At 34.9% G+C, this 20414-nt stretch overlaps 5 protein-coding genes and 3 non-coding genes across 8 annotated transcripts; 4 read left to right on the forward strand and 4 right to left on the reverse strand.

Annotated features, from left to right (window-relative positions):
• The first annotated feature begins 1597 nt into the window (after positions 1-1597).
• Positions 1598-13713, forward strand: ptr-25 (SSD domain-containing protein). The gene is made up of 19 exons (NM_066912.7): positions 1598-1703; positions 4117-4257; positions 4442-4651; positions 5061-5482; positions 5811-6284; positions 7036-7108; positions 7155-7212; positions 7390-7461; positions 8176-8325; positions 8372-8465; positions 8518-8796; positions 8841-9021; positions 9861-9944; positions 10026-10174; positions 10316-10533; positions 10903-11084; positions 11183-11337; positions 11653-12082; positions 13243-13713. The coding sequence occupies exons 1-19, from the start codon at positions 1602-1604 to the stop codon at positions 13447-13449; spliced, it is 3681 nt and encodes a 1226-aa protein (NP_499313.2). The 5' UTR covers positions 1598-1601; the 3' UTR covers positions 13450-13713.
• Positions 9554-9853, reverse strand: F43D9.10. The gene has a single exon (NR_052695.1). It is a non-coding gene; the product is annotated as an Unclassified non-coding RNA F43D9.10 (non-coding RNA).
• On the forward strand, positions 9566-9715 carry F43D9.11. The gene has a single exon (NR_052696.1). It is a non-coding gene; the product is annotated as an Unclassified non-coding RNA F43D9.11 (non-coding RNA).
• A 104-nt stretch (positions 13714-13817) lies between the features above and the next one.
• Positions 13818-17327, reverse strand: rab-33 (Ras-related protein Rab-33). The gene is made up of 5 exons (NM_066913.7): positions 17224-17327; positions 16762-16965; positions 15726-15973; positions 14854-14998; positions 13818-14272 (listed from the first exon to the last, which is right to left on the reverse strand). The coding sequence occupies exons 1-5, from the start codon at positions 17323-17325 to the stop codon at positions 14048-14050; spliced, it is 924 nt and encodes a 307-aa protein (NP_499314.1). The 5' UTR covers positions 17326-17327; the 3' UTR covers positions 13818-14047.
• A 107-nt stretch (positions 17328-17434) lies between these two features.
• Positions 17435-18724, reverse strand: taf-11.3 (Transcription initiation factor TFIID subunit 11). The gene is made up of 6 exons (NM_066914.7): positions 18620-18724; positions 18525-18573; positions 18285-18479; positions 18142-18230; positions 17990-18089; positions 17435-17699 (listed from the first exon to the last, which is right to left on the reverse strand). Exons 1-6 carry the CDS (start codon positions 18718-18720, stop codon positions 17547-17549), a joined length of 687 nt encoding a protein of 228 aa, NP_499315.3. The 5' UTR covers positions 18721-18724; the 3' UTR covers positions 17435-17546.
• A 229-nt stretch (positions 18725-18953) lies between these two features.
• urm-1 (Ubiquitin-related modifier 1 homolog) lies at positions 18954-19373 on the forward strand (the record flags this gene model as incomplete). Its single annotated transcript, NM_001268151.3, has 2 exons — positions 18954-19041; positions 19092-19373. The coding sequence occupies 2 exons, from the start codon at positions 18954-18956 to the stop codon at positions 19304-19306; spliced, it is 303 nt and encodes a 100-aa protein (NP_001255080.1). The 3' UTR covers positions 19307-19373.
• A 206-nt stretch (positions 19374-19579) lies between these two features.
• Positions 19580-20275, reverse strand: sip-1 (Stress-induced protein 1). Its single transcript, NM_066915.5, has 2 exons — positions 19904-20275; positions 19580-19847 (listed from the first exon to the last, which is right to left on the reverse strand). Exons 1-2 carry the CDS (start codon positions 20179-20181, stop codon positions 19646-19648), a joined length of 480 nt encoding a protein of 159 aa, NP_499316.1. The 5' UTR covers positions 20182-20275; the 3' UTR covers positions 19580-19645.
• On the forward strand, positions 20153-20299 carry F43D9.8. Its single transcript, NR_052697.1, has one exon. It is a non-coding gene; the product is annotated as an Unclassified non-coding RNA F43D9.8 (non-coding RNA).
• Positions 20300-20414: the final 115 nt, after the last annotated feature.

A 20414-nucleotide genomic window follows, 5' to 3' on the forward strand; every position in this document is an offset into this window, starting at 1 on the left:
CAATGCAACTGTTATGTACTATCCCTTATTTATCATATTGTTTATCATTGGTATCCCACTCTCTCCGAACTTCTTGCCCCTCTCCACTTCGTACCAGCCACCGCCATATCTTTTCTCTCTTGATTGACGACGTGGCAACATTTACTGTTTTACCTTCGCCTCCTATCATTTTTGAACACATGTTACATTTGAATCAGAGAGAGATACGCATTTTTTTCATCACATTCTATGAACTTTTATATGTTTTGAAATATTAATTTCTTTAAGACTGAATCATGTTCTAAATTACCTTGTACTTTACTGTTTTTAGGATTTTCAGTGGAGAAAGTGTTTAAAACCGCCTAAGGAAAAAAAACTTTTCAAAAAAATTCTTTGATTTAGATTTTATACTTTAAAATCAAAAAAGTGTTGAAAACTCTTTTGTTTGATAATTTTGAAAGTAGAAAAAACATTGTTTTAAACAAAGATTATATTCTTATGTAACTGCGTTGTAATTGCTCGTAATTAAAATTTTTCAAAAAGTACATTTTTGGAAAATTTGGCAATTTACCAAAACTTTGACAGACAATTTCAACAAATCGGAAATTTTTTAAAGAGCCGTTTTATTATAAGTTTAAATCTCACTCCGCTTTTTTTAAAAAATTTTTATCATTTTGTTCGACATTTTTTTTCTTGGAATAGTTCACTTTCAAATTTTAAATTATGAGTTGAAAGCCGTTTTTTGAAGCATAAATACTATAAAAATTTATCGTTATTTATTGTTTTACAGTTTAAAAAAATTTGAATAATTTTTTAAAACCCTAATATGAGCTACCAAATTTTAGTGTGGTTTTCCCGATCGATGCACCATGTGAAAAAACTAACTACAAAAAATTTTCAAGAATTAATTTGTGAATTAAAATATTTTGAACATACTGAAAATTGTTGCAAAGCTACAAACCACTTGTCAAATAAACAATACATTTTAATAAAACTGATGGATTTTTTAAATTTAAACTTCATAATTATTCAAACATTTCTCATAAAAAATTGAAAACTTTCAGCATTTTCTACAACGTTAACTTAAAACTAAAATAAATTTTATAAACTTGATGTTCAAATTCTTCTAAAAATGGTTTTGTTAGCTTTGACTTCAGGTTTATTTTTTGTTGCAAAATTTAATTTTTACCAGTTCATTTGAAATTCTTCTGTGTTGTTAAAGTTTTAATTGGGTATTTATTTTTCTAGAATTTTTTCTAATTCACAGTCAATTAACAAAATTTTGAAAAGTATTTAGACCTATTCTTATTCAATAAAAACACCAAATTTTTAAATTTTTGCTAGTTTTCCGAAAATGGACTGAAAATAAATTAAAAAATTTTATATCTAAATTAAAGCTTCGATTTAAGTGGACAATTTTCCATATCTAACAATTAGTATCTCATGATTCATCAACTCCTATCTACCTAAATTTTGCGCTGTCGTCGTTTTGTTACCTGCTTTCCCACTTGTAGCACCACCGTCACCTTTTATTCTGTTTTATCTTCATGGGAAGGGAACACTCAAATAATCACTCCCCCACCTTCATCTTTAAATCAAAGTCAATCATTATCTTCCAGGAAATGTCATCCTCATACTTTGGCGCCAGTGGCCCTGATCCTATATCCCGGCAAAGTCCTGCAGCAGTCAGGTTTCAGAGAAAAGTTTCCACAGGGTCTGCACCGGTGAGTTCATGCTGAAAATAGGGGGCTAAAAATAGTTTCATAGCTGAAAAAATATTCCAAAAACTGCAGATGAAGAAATTTTGTTTCCAGCAAAACGATTTACTAAAAAGTAAGACTTTGAAAATATTACAGTTTCATGATACCTACCTTCTTCAAATAATTTATTTTAATTCAATTTAATATTGAAGATTTATTGAAAGTTACTAGCATTGTAATTCAATTTTTCCCAAAAATTGTCAATAGAAAAAATAGAAACCATTGTAGTTTTTTTTATATTTTTGTAGTTATACTTTTTTGGTGTCTTTAAGATGAATCCAAATTTTAGTAGGTTGTGCGTGCCCATAACCAAAATCTACCAATATCTGAAATTTAATTCATTTTATCAAAATGTTGCCGTCTGCTAAAAAAAATAACATTTTCGTAGTTGCTAGGCACCTCTGAACAGATACCAGCTGCCAAATCTGTAGGGAACCATTTTTTCGATGCACCATGCCTAGAAGCCAGCTTTGGCAGTTTTTATCTCTGTTGTATTTGCTGGATGTTTTCAGGTGACAAAATATTTAATCCCTTCTCTTGTTCAATTTTTTCTGCTAGATTTTGATCTAGCAAGTTGAAAATTTGGGTGAGCTTAATTTAAGATATTTTTAATCGGAGTAAAGCAAAATCCTCAAAAGTGCAAAAATTAACCCAAAGCAGGGCTTCACCGCAATCGAAAATTTCCTGAAATTTCGGCAATTGCCAGTTCTGTGAATTTTCGGCAATCTTAAATCATAAAGCAAGTTCCGGCAAAAATAACCCCTCCCGGCACACTCCTTTTTTACTCCCCCCCCCCCCCCCCCAGCTAACTTTTCCGTCGTCCGGTCATTTCATTCATCTCCCCGTCCCCTTCTTCCCTACTTTTTCTTGTTTTTTATCACCCGTCACTATCACATATCCCCTCCATCCATATCATTTGTACTTTTCACTGTAGCTGGTTTTAGTAGGCATTACGGTTTGAAAAAGGGCATGGAGATGATGACACCTTGTGGGCAGAACGTGTTGTCGAATTTCCTTTTTTTAACTATTAACATGATATCCCGTTGTGTGTCTGTGTGTGTGTGTGGGTCACTTTACATGATTGCTCTAATTTCTTCCGAGAAATTGAATTGGTAGAGACACGATTACTAGTTGTTGCTTCTTTTTTTTCCATTCTTCCACTTTAACAAGTTTTATGTATCTCTGATGTATTTATTTGTATTCAAATATTGTTAATTAGAGTATTGCCAAACATATACATGCGAATAGTTTTGTAGTTAAAGCTTTGTTCATACTATTAGTAGGACTTGAGATTTGAGTCTATGGTATTTTTTCAGAGATAATAGTGTTGCATCACGCTTTTCTAATTTAGACAGAGAGGTATTTATCTACATATTGTAGCTGACAGTTTGTCGGTATCATCAATGACAATTGAGATATGAGCAAATAATTTGTCCGTATTTTCTGTTTTTTTCTGTGAAAACCCCTAAATTTTGACAGTCTCATTTTTTTGATACAAGTTAATTTTAAAACGCAAAACTTTGATTTCAACATTTTTTCGGTTTATATACTTTTTTGGCAAACTTTAAAAAATTTTCTAACGCATTTTCTATACCATTTTGTTGTTTGTGTAAGCGGTGGGCGGCAAACGGGTTTTTTTGGCAAAAATTTCCGGCAAACTGGCAAATTGCTGGAATTTAAAATTTCCGGCAAATCGGCGAATTGCCGGAATTGAATTTTCCGGCAAATTGACAAATTGTCGGAATCAAAATTTCCGGCAAATTGACAAATTGCCGGAATCAGAATTTCCGGCAAATTGACAAATTGCCGGAATCAAAATTTCCGGCAAATCGGCAAATTGCCGATTTGTACAAAGTTGTACAAAATGTAAAAAATGTAAAATTGTACAAAATAGATTTGTACAATATGTAAAAAATACACGTATTTTCTGTATTTTTCGGCCACCGTATTCTTTGCGATTTCCTGAAGAAAAAACGTCTATAAAACCAACCACAAAAAACCTTAATAGTCCTTAATATAATTGCCGACGGCCTCTTTCTTCTCAATTTTACTATCCTTTTCATTAGCTGTGTGTAGTAAAAAAGTTTAAAAAAGTTCTAGCTGGAAACTTTCGCAATTTGAAATTTCAAAGATATATATTCTTATCAATTTCAATCGAAATATTCTTTCCCGTCGCAAAAAGTTTCAAAATCTCTTGATCTTTCCCTCTCTCTCTCCCATCTGTCCATCTGTTTATCACTCTTTAAAATGGGGTCAAGATCATTCCAAATCAGCCTCCTTCCCTCCTTCCCCTCTCTCCTTTCAAAATATATATGATATTCGGTAAAAGCAATTGAGGGAAAGATTACCTGAATGAGAAAGTGTGTTTTTTTTGCAGACAGTTCCACCGCCGGCAGTACCTCCACCGGAGAGCAGTGCAGACGAAGAGGAGCCACGTGCTAGCTCGAATAATAACTATTCGTCGACGTCTACAGTTGCAGCACCGACTAGAGAACCGACGAGGGTTTCTACTTTGAAAGTAAGGAGGATTTTAAAATAAATTTCTACGAAAATAATTACAGTTTTTTAAAAATAGGTCTCTGAAAAATGTTAAATTTCAGATGTTTTTGAAAAAATTATCGAAAAAAATAGTTTTGTTTTAAGGCTTAATTTGTTTGAAAAATTAAAAAAAAATCGCTGTCAAGAAAAAGTAGAAGTTTCAGCGAGAAGAAAAAGAGAAGAAACAAAAAGAGCGTATGGAAAGAGAGCGAAGGGAATTGGAAGAGAAACGAGTACAAGAGGACGAAATGAAAAAGGAAGAGCACAATCATACAGTACACCCATCACTCGGAGAACGAACGAGTTATGTTGAAGAACCACCATCAACTACAACTACATTAGATAGAAGGGATCGTAAAGCAGAAAAAGCATTGGTGAGTTGCTGGGTTTATTTCGAGTTGCGATGCACCATGTGCAGTCGAACTTTGGTAATTCATATTAGGGGTGGGCGGCGATTGAGGCTCGGCAAATTTTTTGTCGACAAATTTAGCAAACTGCCGGTTTGCCGATTTGCCAATTTGCCGTTTGCCGAACATCAATTTGCCGGAAGTTTTTAGAGGAATTTTTTATAAGATGGAAACACTTCAAACTGTGCCTTTTGAAAATTTTTCCAAAAAAAAAAAATTTAGGGAAATTGGCAATTCGGTTTGCCGATTTGCCGGAGTTTTTAATTCCGGCAATTTGCCGTTTTGCCAATTTGCCAACAGATAAAATTGCCAAAAAATATTTTTCAAATGATAAATTTTAAATAGAAACGCATACACTGAATCTCTAAATTTTCAGGTCCGCCGAATCACAAATGAAATGCAAATGGCCACGTACGTCCAACAAATAGATTTATCCACTGTAAAACAGCCTGTCGGAGCCTATACCCAAGGTGTATTCCGAATCAGGATGCTCCGATTCGCCGAGGCCATTCTCCGCCGAACGTTCTGGGCGCTTGGAAAATTCATCGCAAACCATAAAATTGTGTCAATTCTGGTAGCACTTTTGTGTTTTGCCACAGCATTCATTCTACCAACTCTCCACAAAGAGCATCTGTACATTGATCTACCGTTCTCGCACATTCTGGGCTCCGACAGTGACGTCATATCCAACGGAATTGGCATTTCGCCAAAAATGCAAGAGTTCAATTCATCGAATCCGGCATTTTCTTGCATGAAATGGAGGGATAGCAATCGGTTTGCAGTGCTTCTCAGGACGATGTGAGTGTTCTTGAAAACAAAGATTTAGCATTTTTTTAAAATTTAAATCACCGAATGCTCCGAATATATCAAATTTCCTCAGAAAAAAAGTTTGACGGAAAATTCAAATTTTTTCAGAGAATTTTTTAAACCAGAAATGCAAATTTCCTGTGAATTTTCTAAACGGAAATCTGAAAAAGTTTCAGAAAAATTTTGCGGGAAATTCTAACCCTATTTGGAATTTTTTTTGAAGGGGAATTCATATTATCCATTTAAAAAAATTGTTCTAGTTTTAGAAGATGGGCAGTTTCAAAAAAGGACAAAAAAATTTCAATATTATTTTTTCCAGGGCCTCCCGAGATACGATTCTCCGAAAAGACGCGGTGCTCGCCTACACGGCTCTCAAGAAAAAGCTCGATCATTTCCCAGTTGAAAAGCGCGAATTTATGACTCAATGCTCTTTAGAGTGTGAAACGGACAAGGACATGGTCGACAGAATAATCAAAAAGAGCCCGCAAGTTGCTCTGACATATCCCGAGACTTTTGTGAGCATGAGCAAGGATTCGACAAATCTCACGAGGGTTTATCTTGGAGCAGCAATCGGAGGTGTTGAGACAGATACGGATGGAGCAATTTCAAAGGCAACGTCTCTTTTGATGAACTTTGAGTTGAAGGATGATTTGACTGGGAAAGAGCATAATTCTTGGCATCGACATTTCGAGGATCAGACTCGACTTACAGCTGCATCCAATATCTCATTAATGTCCTGGTCTCCAGAGACATTTAAGGATACTGTAGTTGCTTCCCTTAAGGATCAGTATTGGTAAGTCTTTTCATTAATTTATTGATACTACTCGCTTTTTTATACATCAAATTTTAACCGAGACATACATATAAGTTATCAAATAAAAGGCAAATACTATGTCTCAAACATGGTGCATCAACCCAAAACATTTTACCTTCCTTTTTATAATTTGCCTTTCCTTGACATGGTTAAAAATTATGCCTCAATCTCTAGAATTCTTTCTCTCAAAAATTTTAATTGATTCTTACAAAAACTCATTCCATAGGTTTTTAAACGAGAACAGTTGAAAAAAAAAGTTTGCAGTAAATGAAGGCTTCATGATTAACCATCAGAAAAGAAGTTTATATTGCATTTGACGACGTTCTTTGCTAGTCTGTTTATTGTCATCATCGCCGGTAGAGCCAAAGAACAGCAGAGCTCAATGAGCAGGGGCTTCTGCACCCGTTGTGTTTTGAAGGCCATTTATCAGCGGTCTTTGGCTTTTTCGAAAAATTGTTAAATGGAAAATTTTTGGGTTATTGAATAGTTCTGTAGTTGACCGTCAAAGTAAAGAGCTAGTTTTCACACATGGTGCATCGAAACTTTTGTAGCTGGCAGATCAATTGTGCTTGCTTTATTCAAAATTTTGTTTATGAACCAAATTTTTAAAATTGATGGTATTTAAAAGTTGAATGAGAAATTTTTGGTCGATGCACCATGTTCAGAACTATCACTGGATCTCACTGCTCAAATTTACGAAATTATCGAAAAAAACTGAGCCAATCTTAAGGTGTCTCCAATTCTGCGTCATCATCCTTTTCGTATTCTGCTTCCTCGGCTCTTTCGGCATCAATGCTTATCAGGTACAGTACCCCAGTTTCGTCATTAAATGTTCGAATGTTATTTCAGTCGAAGCCCTGCCTTGGAATAATGATATTCATCACACTCGTCGTTGGTTCAATCACAGGTATGACATAGTTTTTGAGAGTTTTTGAGAAGCTGGGGGAGAAGCCATATTTATGAATAATTATTCCAGTTTGGGCGCTCGCGCACGCTAATTTTTCGGAAATTTAATCCCCTCAATTTCTTGGCTCTTATGTTTTTCGCCCCGCTGTTTTTGATTGTGTAAACTTTGAATTTTCAGGCCTTTCTATGCAATTCTACAGAGATCTTCCTGTTGATCCATTGGTGTATCCCATTTGTTTTGTGACTATTGGTAAGTGCTGAAAAATATTTAGAATTATATTTAGAAATTGCCAAACTTTTTGGAAAATTTTTTTAAAAAGAAATTGAAATTTCAATCTCCTAACAAACCTACTAACTTTAGATACTTGAAAAATTGCCGAAAATTCAAGAATTTCCAAAATCTAAACAATTATGCTCACTTGACGTTTTCCCTTACCCTTGTTAAAATATTCATAATGCCTTAACAACTGTGTCTCTTCTTGAGGGAGCTCTCAAACCTTGAGAGCCCTCGCAATCCGAGCCCAATTATCCAGAGAGACCTTTTTCTCGAATTTCTCCTAGAAGTAGAAGTATTAAAAACGCGTTAAATCAGGTTTTCGCAAAGAAAAAGTAATTTCAAATTTCTTTATGATTTTTTGTGGGGGAGAAGATGGGAGATGAATGACATATGTTGGCCTACTATTGGCCTCAGAAAATTTCATTTTCTACATTTTTTCGCGTAAGATATGGTGCACCTCTAGTTTGAAGGCGCATACACTTATAAATTCTTCAAAAGTTTCGACATAAAACTACAGTACCCTTCAACTTAAAGTCTCATAGTCCAAAATTTTACGCAAATCTATTATCAAAAGTTTACACGCGTTCCAACAAACTATTTGATTTTTTTCCTCAAAACTACAGTACCCCCCCCCCCTCTCCTTTAAAGGCGCATCATTTGCAATTCCCTCAATACTTTATTTTTCAGGAATTGGTCTCCTCTGGCTCTTCCAATTGCAGTTCAGCTGGTCCCGTTATTCATCGGCCGCTGTTCACCCGACGGAAAAAATTGCGTTCATTCTGGCTCACGATGCTCCTGGAATAGCCGCAAGCGCCGTGGTTATTGTATTGACATTCCGTTAGTTATTTATTTTTGAAACATTTGAAAAATGGCAGTTTTTCAGTTGCCATGGGAGCTGCAATTCAAAATGGTCATATGGTATCCTCATTTTTGGGAATTGCCTCCTCCGTTGCTATTCTTCTGGTATTCACCGTATTGTAAGTTTACTTGTTAGCAACTCCATATATTTGAACTCCCCTTATCTTCCAGCTTCATCTCCGTATTCGTGTTCATCGGTGGCAGTCGCGAGGCTCGTGGAGTCAAATGGTACCAGATCTTCAAAACCGGTGACACGCATTTCACGGCGCCCCAACTCGCCTCCTTCGACTCAGCGTCTCTCTTCTCTCTACACGACCGTCTCCTGGACGCCCGTCCGTGTGCATCAAGAGCCGTCGGAGCATTTGTGATAAGTCCAAAGATCCGGTATCCGATTATTATGCTGTGCACCGCCTATGTTTTCTTTGCGATCTATGGATTCTATAATACAGGGTATGTAATCTACGCAAATATGAGCAATTTTTAACGGTTTCCAGAATCGATATCAAAGAAGAGTACTTCCTGCCTGCGGGTTCATCTGAGAAATCATTCATCGAGCAGTACCGAGACCAGTTTGGAAAAACCACCCAATTCGTTGAACTAACTATTGAAAGCAGTATTGAATACCATGACCATGAAGTTCAGAATAACATATTTGATATTATGGATTTTGCAATTGTGAGTTCAGACGTTAAGCGCCATAGACACATACTTTATAGTCTCGAACCATAGGTCATATGTATACCAAAAGACCCATATTCTCTAATAATTTATGCTTCATAGGTAGCTTAGTTTGAACCACCGCAGCTATAGACCCCAGACATTTAGGCGTTAAGGAATTATATATATTTTAAATTCGCTAATGCTATAACAGTTTTCCCAGACCCATTGATAGATTTATGACCCATAATCTCTATAGGTAGGTACCCCATAGGCTTTAAATTCCGGCAGGTTGCCGGTTTGCCGATTTGCCGGAAATTTTCATTTTCGGCGAATTGCCGGTTTGCCGGATAACAATTTGCCAAAAATGTTTAGAGAGATTTTTTATAAGACGGAAACACTTGAAACTGTGCCTTTTGAAATTTTTTCCCGTTTTTTTTTGAAGATATTTTCATAGAATTTGCTTACTTTTCAAAAAAGATGTAGGATCATTCATATGATGCGAACAATCTTGCCGATTGAAATTGAAATTCTGAAATTTCCAAAAAAAAAAGCCGAAAATTTTTGGCAATTTCCTGAAATATTCAATTCCGGCAAAATGTCTATTTGCCGGAAATTTTCAATTCCGGCAAGTTGCCGATTTGCCGGAAAAATCGTTTGCCGCCCACCCCTGCTATGTCCCATATGAATACAAACCCTATAGGCTTTCGGCTAAAATATCATGTTTAGACTTCAGGCCTCATAGACATTTACCCCATAAATTTTTGACCCTTGGGGTGATGCACCATGTACCATTGTCTCTGGCCCATGGGGTATCCAAATTTTCGTATCAATTCGTATTTCCCCAAATATTTCAGGCTGAAGGATACGCGACACGAGCTGTCAACTGGTTGGCGGAATTCGCAAAATTCGAAAAAGCGAGCATCTACGATGTGAATCCGGTGCGTTTTTTTTTCGTTGTCTTTCTTTTTTTTAACGAGCCAGCCTGTTTCCATGGAGAAAAAAGAATTCCACCTTTTCAGGACACATTCGTGCCAGTCGTCAATCTTGTCTTCCTGCCATCGGAGACCTATCGAAAATATACTTCAGATATTGTGATGGATCGATTCCAGACTCAGATTATCAAGTCCAGAATGTATTTGGAACTTACCGCCAAAGGATTCGCAGAGAGGTTGGTTTTTTGGCTTTTTTTTAAATTTTACCACCTAATTAGAAAATAAACGTTCAATTCGAAATTCGGCGAGCCATATATGCTGTCAGATTTATCGATGCACCATGACACATTTTCACACAATTTTTTGAAATTTTGCAGAACCTCATTCGTGGACACAATTTTGAAGAAAGCAGCGGCAAAGGGAATCCCACTTTCCGTGGATATTCCATCATCAATGTCTCTTCGTCACGATATTAGTGTATTTACGTCTGGAATGTTGGCATTTGGAGTAGCAATTGTTATGCTTTTCTTTGTTTCGTTGCTGCTTCTGGGTCAACCAGCACTTACTGTAATGCTTCTGATTACTTCAATTGCTGGTGAGTTTTTGAGGCATTGACTTGTTCAATGCACCATTTTTTTTGACATTTTACGGGGTAGGGGTTTTCTTTTGGTAAACGTCCAACTCTGAATTGTTTTTACAACACCCTAGACTTCGCCCATATCTTGGTTAGTAGGAGAAAAATTAATAATTACAAAACGAAAATTAATGCTCTATCAGGACAAAAGGAATTTTCTAATTTTGGCTAATTGCCGTGTTTAAAATGCCTCTAAAATGAGTAGACCAGTCAGCAGTTTGCTCCGCCTAGTTTTGAACCAATCCGATTGAGTGGGCGGAGTTCGAAAATGCTGATTGGTCGGAATTTGAAAAAGCAGTACTCAGTATCTTAAAAACCACATAACTTCAGTGCTGGGAGAAACCGTCGGCTATGCCTATTTCTGGTCCGTCCCAATGAACATTGTTACGCTTACAATGGCTCTCGCCGGAAATGCACTCACTTGCGTGATCGTCATAGCCTTCTGCTACAGCTACTCAATGTCCGGAAAATCGCAAATTCGCGCGGGAGTTCGAATTCAGTACACTTTCCAAGTAAGTTCCTGTTTGCTCCCCAGAAATAATGAGAAATAAAGTTTTTTTTTTGAACAATGTGAAGTTATACCGGAGTTTCTCAAAAATCAAAATTTCAGGCAACCCTCGTCCCGGTACTCTTTGCGTGCATTGTTCCCGTGCTAACATTCCTCCCATTGCTCTACGTCGATGTTCCGGTGGTTAATCATTTGTTCAAGATTGTCGTACTCAATGCGACTGCGTCTCTTATCCATTACCTCTTCTTCTTGCCAAAGTGAGTTTTCGAATTTGCGCGTAGAAAATGATGTAATGTGTCTAAATCAATGTGCGGCCGCGGAAAAGAAGAAACTCGGCCACCAATTGTTTTTTGGCGGTCCACTAATTTTTCATGCAAAAATCTTTCTCAGAACGGCAAGAAATGAGATTAATTCACTTAAATTGATCAAAAAAATCCCTGTGTACTCCTCTCGGAAAATTTAAAAAAAAAAAACTAGAAAACTCGGTCACCGATTTTTTTTGAAAAAAAAAAAGAAATACCTGTCTATCCAAAAATATTCTGAATCGATTTAAAACCGGTAAAAATTTTCAGCATGATGTTGGCTTTCTCTGAGCGATTCGGCTTCTCGTGCACCTCATTTCAGTGCGCAGAGCTCTGTTGTGATATGGATGATGAATCATCGATTTATTATATTCCAACAGGTGGCCGAGCTATTCATCCGGAAGGCCTCTACCATCATCCATCGTACACTTATACAGTACCCAAACCTCTTATGAATGCCCCACCACCTCACTATTTGGCTATTGCTGCTCCGCCAGTAAACTCGATTTACGGGCAGACAGAATACACGTCGAGAGGTGAAATGAAGAGAGTTTCGAGAAGAAATCGAAGGCATAGTGAATCTTCAATTGGAGAAACTGAAAATGATGGAACACCGGGAAGAGATCGAGAATCGAGGAGACGCAGACAACGACGAGCCGTCAGCAGAGATAGCGAGATTTATGAGGATCTACCGAGTCCGGTGAGTTGGAATTTGAAAATGTAACACAACATTTTTTAATTTTTTTTTAATTTTTCGTGAGGAATTTTTTAGACTGGAATTTTTTTTTTGAATTTTACAAACCACTTAAAATTTCCAAAAAAACTTCCAATTCTAAATTCGGCGAGCTAAATGTCTTGTCAGATTTATCGATGCACCATGACACATTTTTTTCGGAATTTCGCGCGAAAAATAGGAGTTTTGATAAGTTTTTTCAATCAAATTGAAACTTTCCGATTGTCTAGAAAAAATATTCTGATTTATTCCAAAGTTTTTTTCGAACTTTAACAACTCTCAAAATTTTTTTTTACCTGAACAATTTTGCGCGTAAAATACGATGCTTTAGTTCACGGAGCCAATATTTACATCACATTTGACACGCATTTTTCAAAGACTGGAAAATTATTTGAAAATAGTGAGAGAACATTATTTTTAATAGAATAATAATGTTTCCGGATTTTCAGAAAAAAAAATTCCTATGAAAAATCGAATTTTATCTAAAAAAAAAATGAATACATTTCCTGTGAAAAATTAGAAAGTGGAAATGTTTTCAATTAACTTCTTTTGAACTATTTCAGGTATTATTTGGTAACACAAAATTCAGAGAATGCGTGTTGTGCAACATATTTGACGCGCAAAATATAACTATATCTCGTAGCAAAAACTACAGTAATTCTTTAATTACTTACTGTAGAGCTTGTGTCGATTTACGGGCTCGATTTTTGAAAAGTTACATCAGGGATATTCCATTTTTATCCGTTTCCTCGTAATATTTTCTCATTTTTTTGCTTAATTTTACTACTCTATCGAAAAATAAATAATTTTGATTCATTTCAATACTCGGCCCGTAATTCGGAACTACAGTAGTCATTACTGTATAATTACTGTAGTTTTCGCTACGAGATATTTTGCGCGTCAAATATGTTGCGCAATAAGCATTCTCAGAAGATTCAATTCCCATAATATACTGGTGTTTTAAATAAAAATTAGTTTTGAGCCTGTCGAAAAAATCTAAATTTTCCGATTTTCATACCTTCAAAACATATTTAAAAATTACACCGTCGAGCAAAAAAAAAAAATATTTTTTACATGGCCGAATTTCCACTTTCCCCACCACCTATCAAACGATAATTCTCTTCCAGCGAGCAGTAAACTCTTCTCGATCTACATCACCCCGCCGTCAGCAGCCTGGAAGTATGCGCCGCCCGAATAATCACCACTCGGGATCCCAAAATCCACGTCCACAGGCGTTCCATTACGATGAGGGAGCTCAATGGCGTCCATATGTACAACCATCTCCATATATGTTCTATCCAGGACCTGTTTATGGACAACAACAGCGGCGATAATATTTTTCGAAAATTTTTGTGAAACAAATTTTTTTTGCGAAAGTTTTGAAATTTCCAATTTTTTTGTTGCAAAACTCTAAAAACTCTAAAAATCTCTCAGGGACCATTTATTTATTGATTTTTTTCTAATCATTATCATCATATTAACCTGAATTTTCCTTACATTCACCGTGACACCCTAACCCTCTCCTTCTGCCAAGTTCTTTCATATTTTGCCAAATACAATTGGTGCTATGTATTTTTTTAAAAATTTATTTATATATAATTTATACTTGAATTTTTTTTTTCTGTTTTTAATACATGAGAAAAGACAATAAATAATTTGAAGAAAAAAATTGAAATAAAAAAACACACAACGGGCACCCAGTATTTAGTAGTTATCAAATTTTCAAAAAAAAGTGAAATTTTAGAAGAGCAACGGCACTCCTTTTTGCAGTGTGGCCGAAAAAAGATAAAACTCGGCCACCGAAATAGGCCTAGGCAATAAAGTATAAAAATATGTCGTTGCAAGCCAAAACTATCACAATTTTTGTTGAAAATTGGTAATATTGACGGTTAGTAGAAAATTCAATAAAAAATCCCGTAAAACACTAATATATCAGCAGCAGAATCCCTCTTCTTCCACATTTTCCGTCTCATTTGCCTTCAAAATCAACCGTTCTTGCTCTTTTTGATGTCGTTCATCTTGTGATTGTACGTGCATTGGTTTACTTTGTTGTAGTTTGTGTAACAGTGTGAGAAAAATTGATTCGACATGATCTGCTTCTGATGCTAATTTGGCTGATGTTTCGAATAATGCCATGTTGTTACGGTCGGCGAACATCTGAAAATTGCGATTTTTTTATTTGAAAAAGTGGGGAAAATCGAAAATTTTGGGAGATTTTGGAAGATTTTTTCCGATGGTTTTTTTTCGATTTTAATATTATTTTTGTTTTTCTGTTTTTCAAGTTTTCTCAGTTTTGTCGATTTTTTGAATTGATTTTTTGAATTTTCAAGAATTGAATTTTAATATAAATTTTTTTCCAGTTTTTCGAAATTTTCAAATTTATATTTCAAGAAAAAAAATTATTTTATTTTTTTCTAGTATATTTTTAATTTAGCCTATTTTCTTCAATTTTAAAAATTTTAAAAATTGAATTTTTCAGTAGAAAAAAGGGGAAGAAGTTTAAAAAAATTTTATTGAGTGATTTTTTTAATATAAAAAAGTCCAATCAATATTTTCAAATTTTTTCCAAATTTTTCAATAAAAATTGTAATTTTTGTAGAAATAATGTTTTTTAATTAATTTTTTCTCAATCTCAATTTTTTCCTTTTTGTTAAAAAATTCCCAGAAAAATTAATGAAAATATTGGTTTTTTTAGCGAAATTTCGAAAAATAATTTTCTTCCAAATTTTTATAAGCACCTGAGCTTCATCAGTGGACACTCGATTTGTGCATTCCACGTCACACTTGTTGCCGATCAGGATCCTCGGAACTTCACTATCCCCAACGAGACCATGCTTTTCACATTCTTTTATCCAAAGTGCCAAATCGTTGAATGACTCACGGCTGGAAATTAGAAATTTAATAGATGGGAAGATAGTACCGAAATTGAATATTTGCTCTCAAAAAGCGAAGTATTGAATTTTCATTTTAAATTTTTAAAAATTGAATTTTGATAATAATTGTGATTTTTAAATTTTTATTTTTTTCCAGTTTTTCGAATTTTTCAGATTGATTTTTTAATAAGAATATTGTTTAAATTTTTTCTAGAAAAAAATTCAATCAACTTTTTCCAGTAATTTTTTTTTCGTTTTTTCAATTTTTTGTTAGAAATTGAGCCAACTTTTTAGGTTTTTTTCTCAGAAAACTGTCGTATTTGATGTATTTTCGCGCTGAAAAACTAGAAAATTAACTGAAAAAACTGAAAAATCAATTAAAAATAGCAAATTTTGATTTCAGACTCTAAAAGTTTCGATTTTTGAAGAAAAAAAACACTTTTTTCATAAATATTTCAATTATCCAAAAAAATCAGGAATTGAAGCAATTTTAAAATATTTCAAAAAATTTGGGTTTTGATCGGATTTTACCGGATTTTAGCCGAGATTTATCATTTTTACCAAATTTTTTTTCAAAATCTAACAAATTTCGGCTTTTGGGAAACCTGAAATTTCTCAAAAATTGATCGAGCTTTTTCAAAAAATTGAGGTTTTTTAAAACGATTTTCAATTCAATTTTTTGTTTTTGCTCCAAATTTCTAAAAAAGTATTTTTTGTGACATCCCTCTGATGCTTACCATGTGACATCATACACAAAAACGACAGCATTCACATTTCTATAATAATGAGCAACAATCGATTGTCGATATCTTTCCTGTCCAGCAGTATCCCATAGCTGAACACGAAGAAGTTCATTTTCAATTACACAACTTCTTTCTCGAAAATCCACTCCGATTGTGGCTTCAGTATGTTCGGGGAATCTTCCACAACAAAAACGGAATGAAAGACACGTTTTTCCGACGGCCGCGTTGCCCACTATGATTACCTGGAAACAGTAAGGTAATGAAAAATGGAAAGAAATTGAGGAAAAAACACATTTTCGAATTTTTCAAATTTATGTTTCAATAAAAAATATTATTTCTAATTTTTGCTGCATAAAACCTCTTTTTTTTATTTTGCTTTGATTTTACGATTTTTAATTATTTTTTAACTTGAAAACGTTGGACAAAATTGAAAAAAAACACTTAATATTGAGTTCTTAATTTTAATATTATATTGGAAGATTTTCTCCAATTAATTTTTTCCATTTTTCAAATTGAATTTTTAATATTATTTTTTGGTGCTGGTTTTTTTGTAAATTCCTTTTATTTAGTTTTTCAAATTTTCTTAATGTTTTTCAATTAAATTTTCAAAATAGATTTTTGAATATTAATTTTGATGATGGTTTTCCAAAATTTTCTTTTTTTTAAATTAGTTTTTCGAAAAATTCGAATTTTTCAGTTAAAAATGAAACTCATGGAATTTGTGAAAAAACAATTAAAACGGTTTTAAAAAATTCAAAAAAACTATTTTTCGTTTTTTTAAAATCAACTTAAATTTTTTTTTTGAATTTTTAAATAAAATTGCAAAATTTTCCAAAAAAATCGCAGAAAAATAGATTTTCAAGTAAATTTTAGAATTTTTGAAAAATAATAGATATCAGCTATTCCACTGCCATTTTTCCAGACTATTCAGAAAAAAAAAATCGCCATAAAATTGTTTAAAAAAAAAAATCGATTTTTAGCTCTAATTTTCAACTGATATATTTCTTCATTTTAAAATTCTATAATGAACCTTGAAAGTTCTCTTCTGTTTGTATGTTTTCGTTGAAGACGGAGCCAACGCCATTTTCTTCGGCCCAGCTGTCACTGCTTCTGGAGCCGGAGGTATTGGTGGAGGAGCTGTTGGATATGGAACACGAACTGGAGTTGATGGTACTGCTGGTGAAGGATCTTGTGGTGCTGATGGATGTGTTGGTTGGGGATGTGATGCTGTTGTCTGGAAGGATTTATTTATTTTTTGAGGGAAAAAAAAGGTTTTTTTTTAGGAAAATTTATTTTTAAAAGTTTCCTAAAATTTTGGTCATTTTCTCAAATTTCAATGTTTTCTTTTCTTTTTTCATCAATATAATTTTAAAAAATTGCATTTTATGTTATGAAAAGTTTTCCCGATTTTTTGAATTTTTCGGAAAGTCGAAAAATTTTCGTTTTTCAAATTGATTTTTCCTCTGAATTTCTCCATATTTCCAGTGCTCACCAGCTCATCAGGATGAGTTGCAGTGACATGTTTCGGTGGATCAATTACAGTAGCATACGTGGAGAACTGAGGAGCCGGGATGTTCACATGATGCTCCGACATATCTGAAGAAATTTGGGATATGGGGGAGGATTTTGAGCAAAAAAGAAAAGAAATTAGATATTTTAGTATGTTCAGAACATTTTAGAGAAATTAAAAAAAGGAAACATAAAAATAAATATTATTAAAAAAAAACAAGAACAAAAACAAAAATCTTGAGATTCATATAATTAGAAACCGGTATTAATGATTAAAAAAAAAACAAAAAAAAAGCAAAAAAAAAGTCAATACTTCGCTCCATACGGTGGCCACAATTTTCCCTCGGCCAAAAGTTTGTCGAAAGCTCGAGTGATATGATACGGTTGAACTGGACGGTCTTGCTCATTTAGAGCTCCACGGAGCTCCACAGCTTCTTCCACAAGATCTCCGATGAACATCTGCAAAATTTGGATTTACGCGGTTTTTTTAATTCTTAAAATCGAATTTTGAAAAAAAGTTAGTGAATTTTTATGATTCTTACTTTAATTTTTCTTTGGAATCTGTTTTGAAACACTTTTCGCCCAACTTTCAGACGGTTTTTCCTAAAAATTGGCCTAAAAATCGAAATTTTTACACTTACTCAATATTTTTGCGGAAAAATGCTCGAAAATTTGACGAAACAAAAAGAAAAACTGATGATTTTAGCCGTAAAACGAAAAATTTAGAATTTTTTTTTCGAAAAACTCACTTTCGTAAGGCCAGCTACTGCAAGCGCAAGTGGATCACTGGGAATTTGTCCGGTGGTTCGAGTAATCACGTTTTTGATGATTCTTCTGTTGAATCTCGATCTGAAATTCAATTTAAATTCAACTTTAATTGCTTTTTTCTGGCTTGTAGCACCTTTTAAACGCCGTATAGCGATCCAGTTGCTCATTCGAAAAATTCGCAATCAAAAGTGACTCGGCAATAGATTTTTCCTCATCTGACTTCTGAAAATTTCAATTTTTATTCGATTTTATTCGCTTTTCTTCAAAATTTCATACATTTATCGGAGTATCTTTCTCCTGAATCCAACTTGCAGAAGATTTCATTGCAATGGAATTTGTGGACGAGCTAGCCGTCAAAATTCGCTTTCTTGAGCCACTTTTTTTAGATTTTAAGCTCAAACTCTCTTCTGAAGTGCTCTCCGGTATGAAGCTGCTGCTGGAAGCGCCACTCTCGGAGATTTTTCGCTTTTTCTGAGAATAATTAATAAAATTCGTCGATTGTTTGGCTGTTCATACCTCTGGAGGAGTATCCTTTGATAATTCAGCAATTTCGTCTTCTTCACTGCTGCAGATGAGAAATTTTAAGCGAAAATTGGCAGGAAAATTCGTACCTCATCTCCAAATCCTTCAAAACTGAGGTCGGAACTATCTCATCGTCGCTGTCACTGTCGCTGAGACCGCCAAATAGGTCATCGGCAGCTGTTTTTGACATTTTTCTGAAAAAAATGTCATGGATTTCTGATTTTCTAACAATTTTTATTAAAAAAATGAATAAAAAAGGAGGAATCCAACACGTCAATGAAAAAGAACTCTCTATCGCCTCCACTCTCTAACGCGTAGCAATGGAGCGTAGTTGCACAATTTCACCGTGTACTCCTCTCGGGCAACTTAATTTTTAAAGTTTTTTTTTTCGAAATTTATGTTTTAAAGTATTATTGATTTCAGATGAGCACAATTCCAGTCACAATTGATTTTTCCGGCGGAGCCGAGTTTCTCGTCAAAGCAAAAGCACAAAAGGTTCAGATTCCGGCAGGTACTTGATTTTTGAATTTTAAAAACGAATTTTGACGATTTTTATTTCAGACTCTACACTCCGAGACGTGCTGAAATTTGTCCGGGACAACCTCGTCACGGATGTTCACCGGATAAATATGTTGCTCAACGATGACGCCAGCGAAGTTGCTCACGGAGTGATTACCCTTATCAATGACACGGATACCGGATTGCTGTTAGAATACGATACGGTTATTGAGGCAGGGGATACGATTACTTTTGTCTCGACGCTTCATGGTGGATGAACTCGGATTTTTGCTAATTGTTTTGTTTTTAAGCTGTTTTTTAAGTTGATAATGAATTTGAAATGTATCACTTCGAAATTAGTTAACAGAGCAGGTATCTTCAACGGACGAAGGTTGCTGAAACTTTCGACGAGCGGAACTTTCAAGGGGACTCATCTTAATCGAAGAAGAAAAAACGCTTCACAGAACGACAGTTTCTAGGCATTTCCAGAAAGATGGAAGAACTTTCGAAACCGAAGACTCCCCCCTGTACCCAAAACAAAAGAAAAACACTTTTTTTCTCATTTTACAGCTTTATTTTTGTCCTGGCAGTATGTAATCTAGAAAGTTGGGGGCAATTTAGTGCTTTCCGGTGGTGGTGGTGCTGGATGGCTTCTGGGTGACAGCGTGTCCAGCAGAAGTGTGGATTGGAAGAGCACGAACGGTGGTGTTGGAGCCGGTCTTTGGAGCATCGATGGTCATCTGTCCTTCCTTGTTGATGACGGTGTGGATGTGAGCCAAGTCGACGTCCTTTGGAAGAGTGAACTGGCGAGTGAACGATCTGAAAATTTTTAATTAATTTTAATTCCAATAAATGAAAAATAAAATAAAACCAACCTCTTGCTGAACCCGTGCTCGGTCTTGACCTCGTGGTGTCCCTCAATGGTGAGAACGTGTCCCTCAAGATTGACCTTCAACTCTTCCGGCTTGAACGCGGCGACGTCGAGCTTGACACAGAACTTCTGGGCGGTGTTCTCGACCTCGTTGAGCTGTTGTGGCACGATGTTGTTGAAGTTGTTGAGCATGCTGTGACGCTGAGCCCAGTATGGCATCATGTCCTCGAAGTCGCGGAAGAGTCCGGTTGGACGGCCAGTGTATGGGCAGAGAGAAGACATAGTTGAGTGAATAGGGTTAAGAATGAGGTGAAAAACGATGAACGTCTGAGGAAAATGGCAAAATCCGCGCCTTTTATACCCAATTTTTGTTTGTTGTTTGTTGTTGTTTACTTGTTTACATTTTTGTTGTTGTTTCGATGATCAGTGAGAGATCAAAATGTAGGTCAAACATTATATTTTACGAGAAATTGCGTATTTTAATAAAAATTATTTATTTTTTATCAGAATTTTGC

Source organism: Caenorhabditis elegans, chromosome III, assembly GCF_000002985.6.
Source record: "Caenorhabditis elegans chromosome III".
Lineage (NCBI taxonomy): Eukaryota > Metazoa > Nematoda > Chromadorea > Rhabditida > Rhabditidae > Caenorhabditis > Caenorhabditis elegans.

Coding starts and splice junctions, on each gene's coding strand:
- rab-33 (NM_066913.7), bottom strand. CDS start 17,325: ATGTCGGAGCATCATGTGAACATCCCGGCTCCTCAGTTCTCCACGTAT. Junction 16,966..17,223: donor CAACTCATCCTGATGAGCTG/GTGAGCACTGGA, acceptor AAATCCTTCCAG/ACAACAGCATCACATCCCCA. Junction 14,999..15,725: donor TTTGTGTATGATGTCACATG/GTAAGCATCAGA, acceptor TCTAATTTCCAG/CCGTGAGTCATTCAACGATT.
- ptr-25 (NM_066912.7), top strand. CDS start 1,602: ATGTCATCCTCATACTTTGGCGCCAGTGGCCCTGATCCTATATCCCGG. Junction 7,213..7,389: donor CGTCGTTGGTTCAATCACAG/GTATGACATAGT, acceptor TTGAATTTTCAG/GCCTTTCTATGCAATTCTAC. Junction 9,945..10,025: donor GCATCTACGATGTGAATCCG/GTGCGTTTTTTT, acceptor CCACCTTTTCAG/GACACATTCGTGCCAGTCGT.
- taf-11.3 (NM_066914.7), bottom strand. CDS start 18,720: ATGTCAAAAACAGCTGCCGATGACCTATTTGGCGGTCTCAGCGACAGT. Junction 18,231..18,284: donor AGAAAGATACTCCGATAAAT/GTATGAAATTTT, acceptor TGAAATTTTCAG/AAGTCAGATGAGGAAAAATC. Junction 17,700..17,989: donor CAGTAGCTGGCCTTACGAAA/GTGAGTTTTTCG, acceptor CAAATTTTGCAG/ATGTTCATCGGAGATCTTGT.
- sip-1 (NM_066915.5), bottom strand. CDS start 20,181: ATGTCTTCTCTCTGCCCATACACTGGCCGTCCAACCGGACTCTTCCGC. Junction 19,848..19,903: donor GAGCACGGGTTCAGCAAGAG/GTTGGTTTTATT, acceptor AAAAATTTTCAG/ATCGTTCACTCGCCAGTTCA.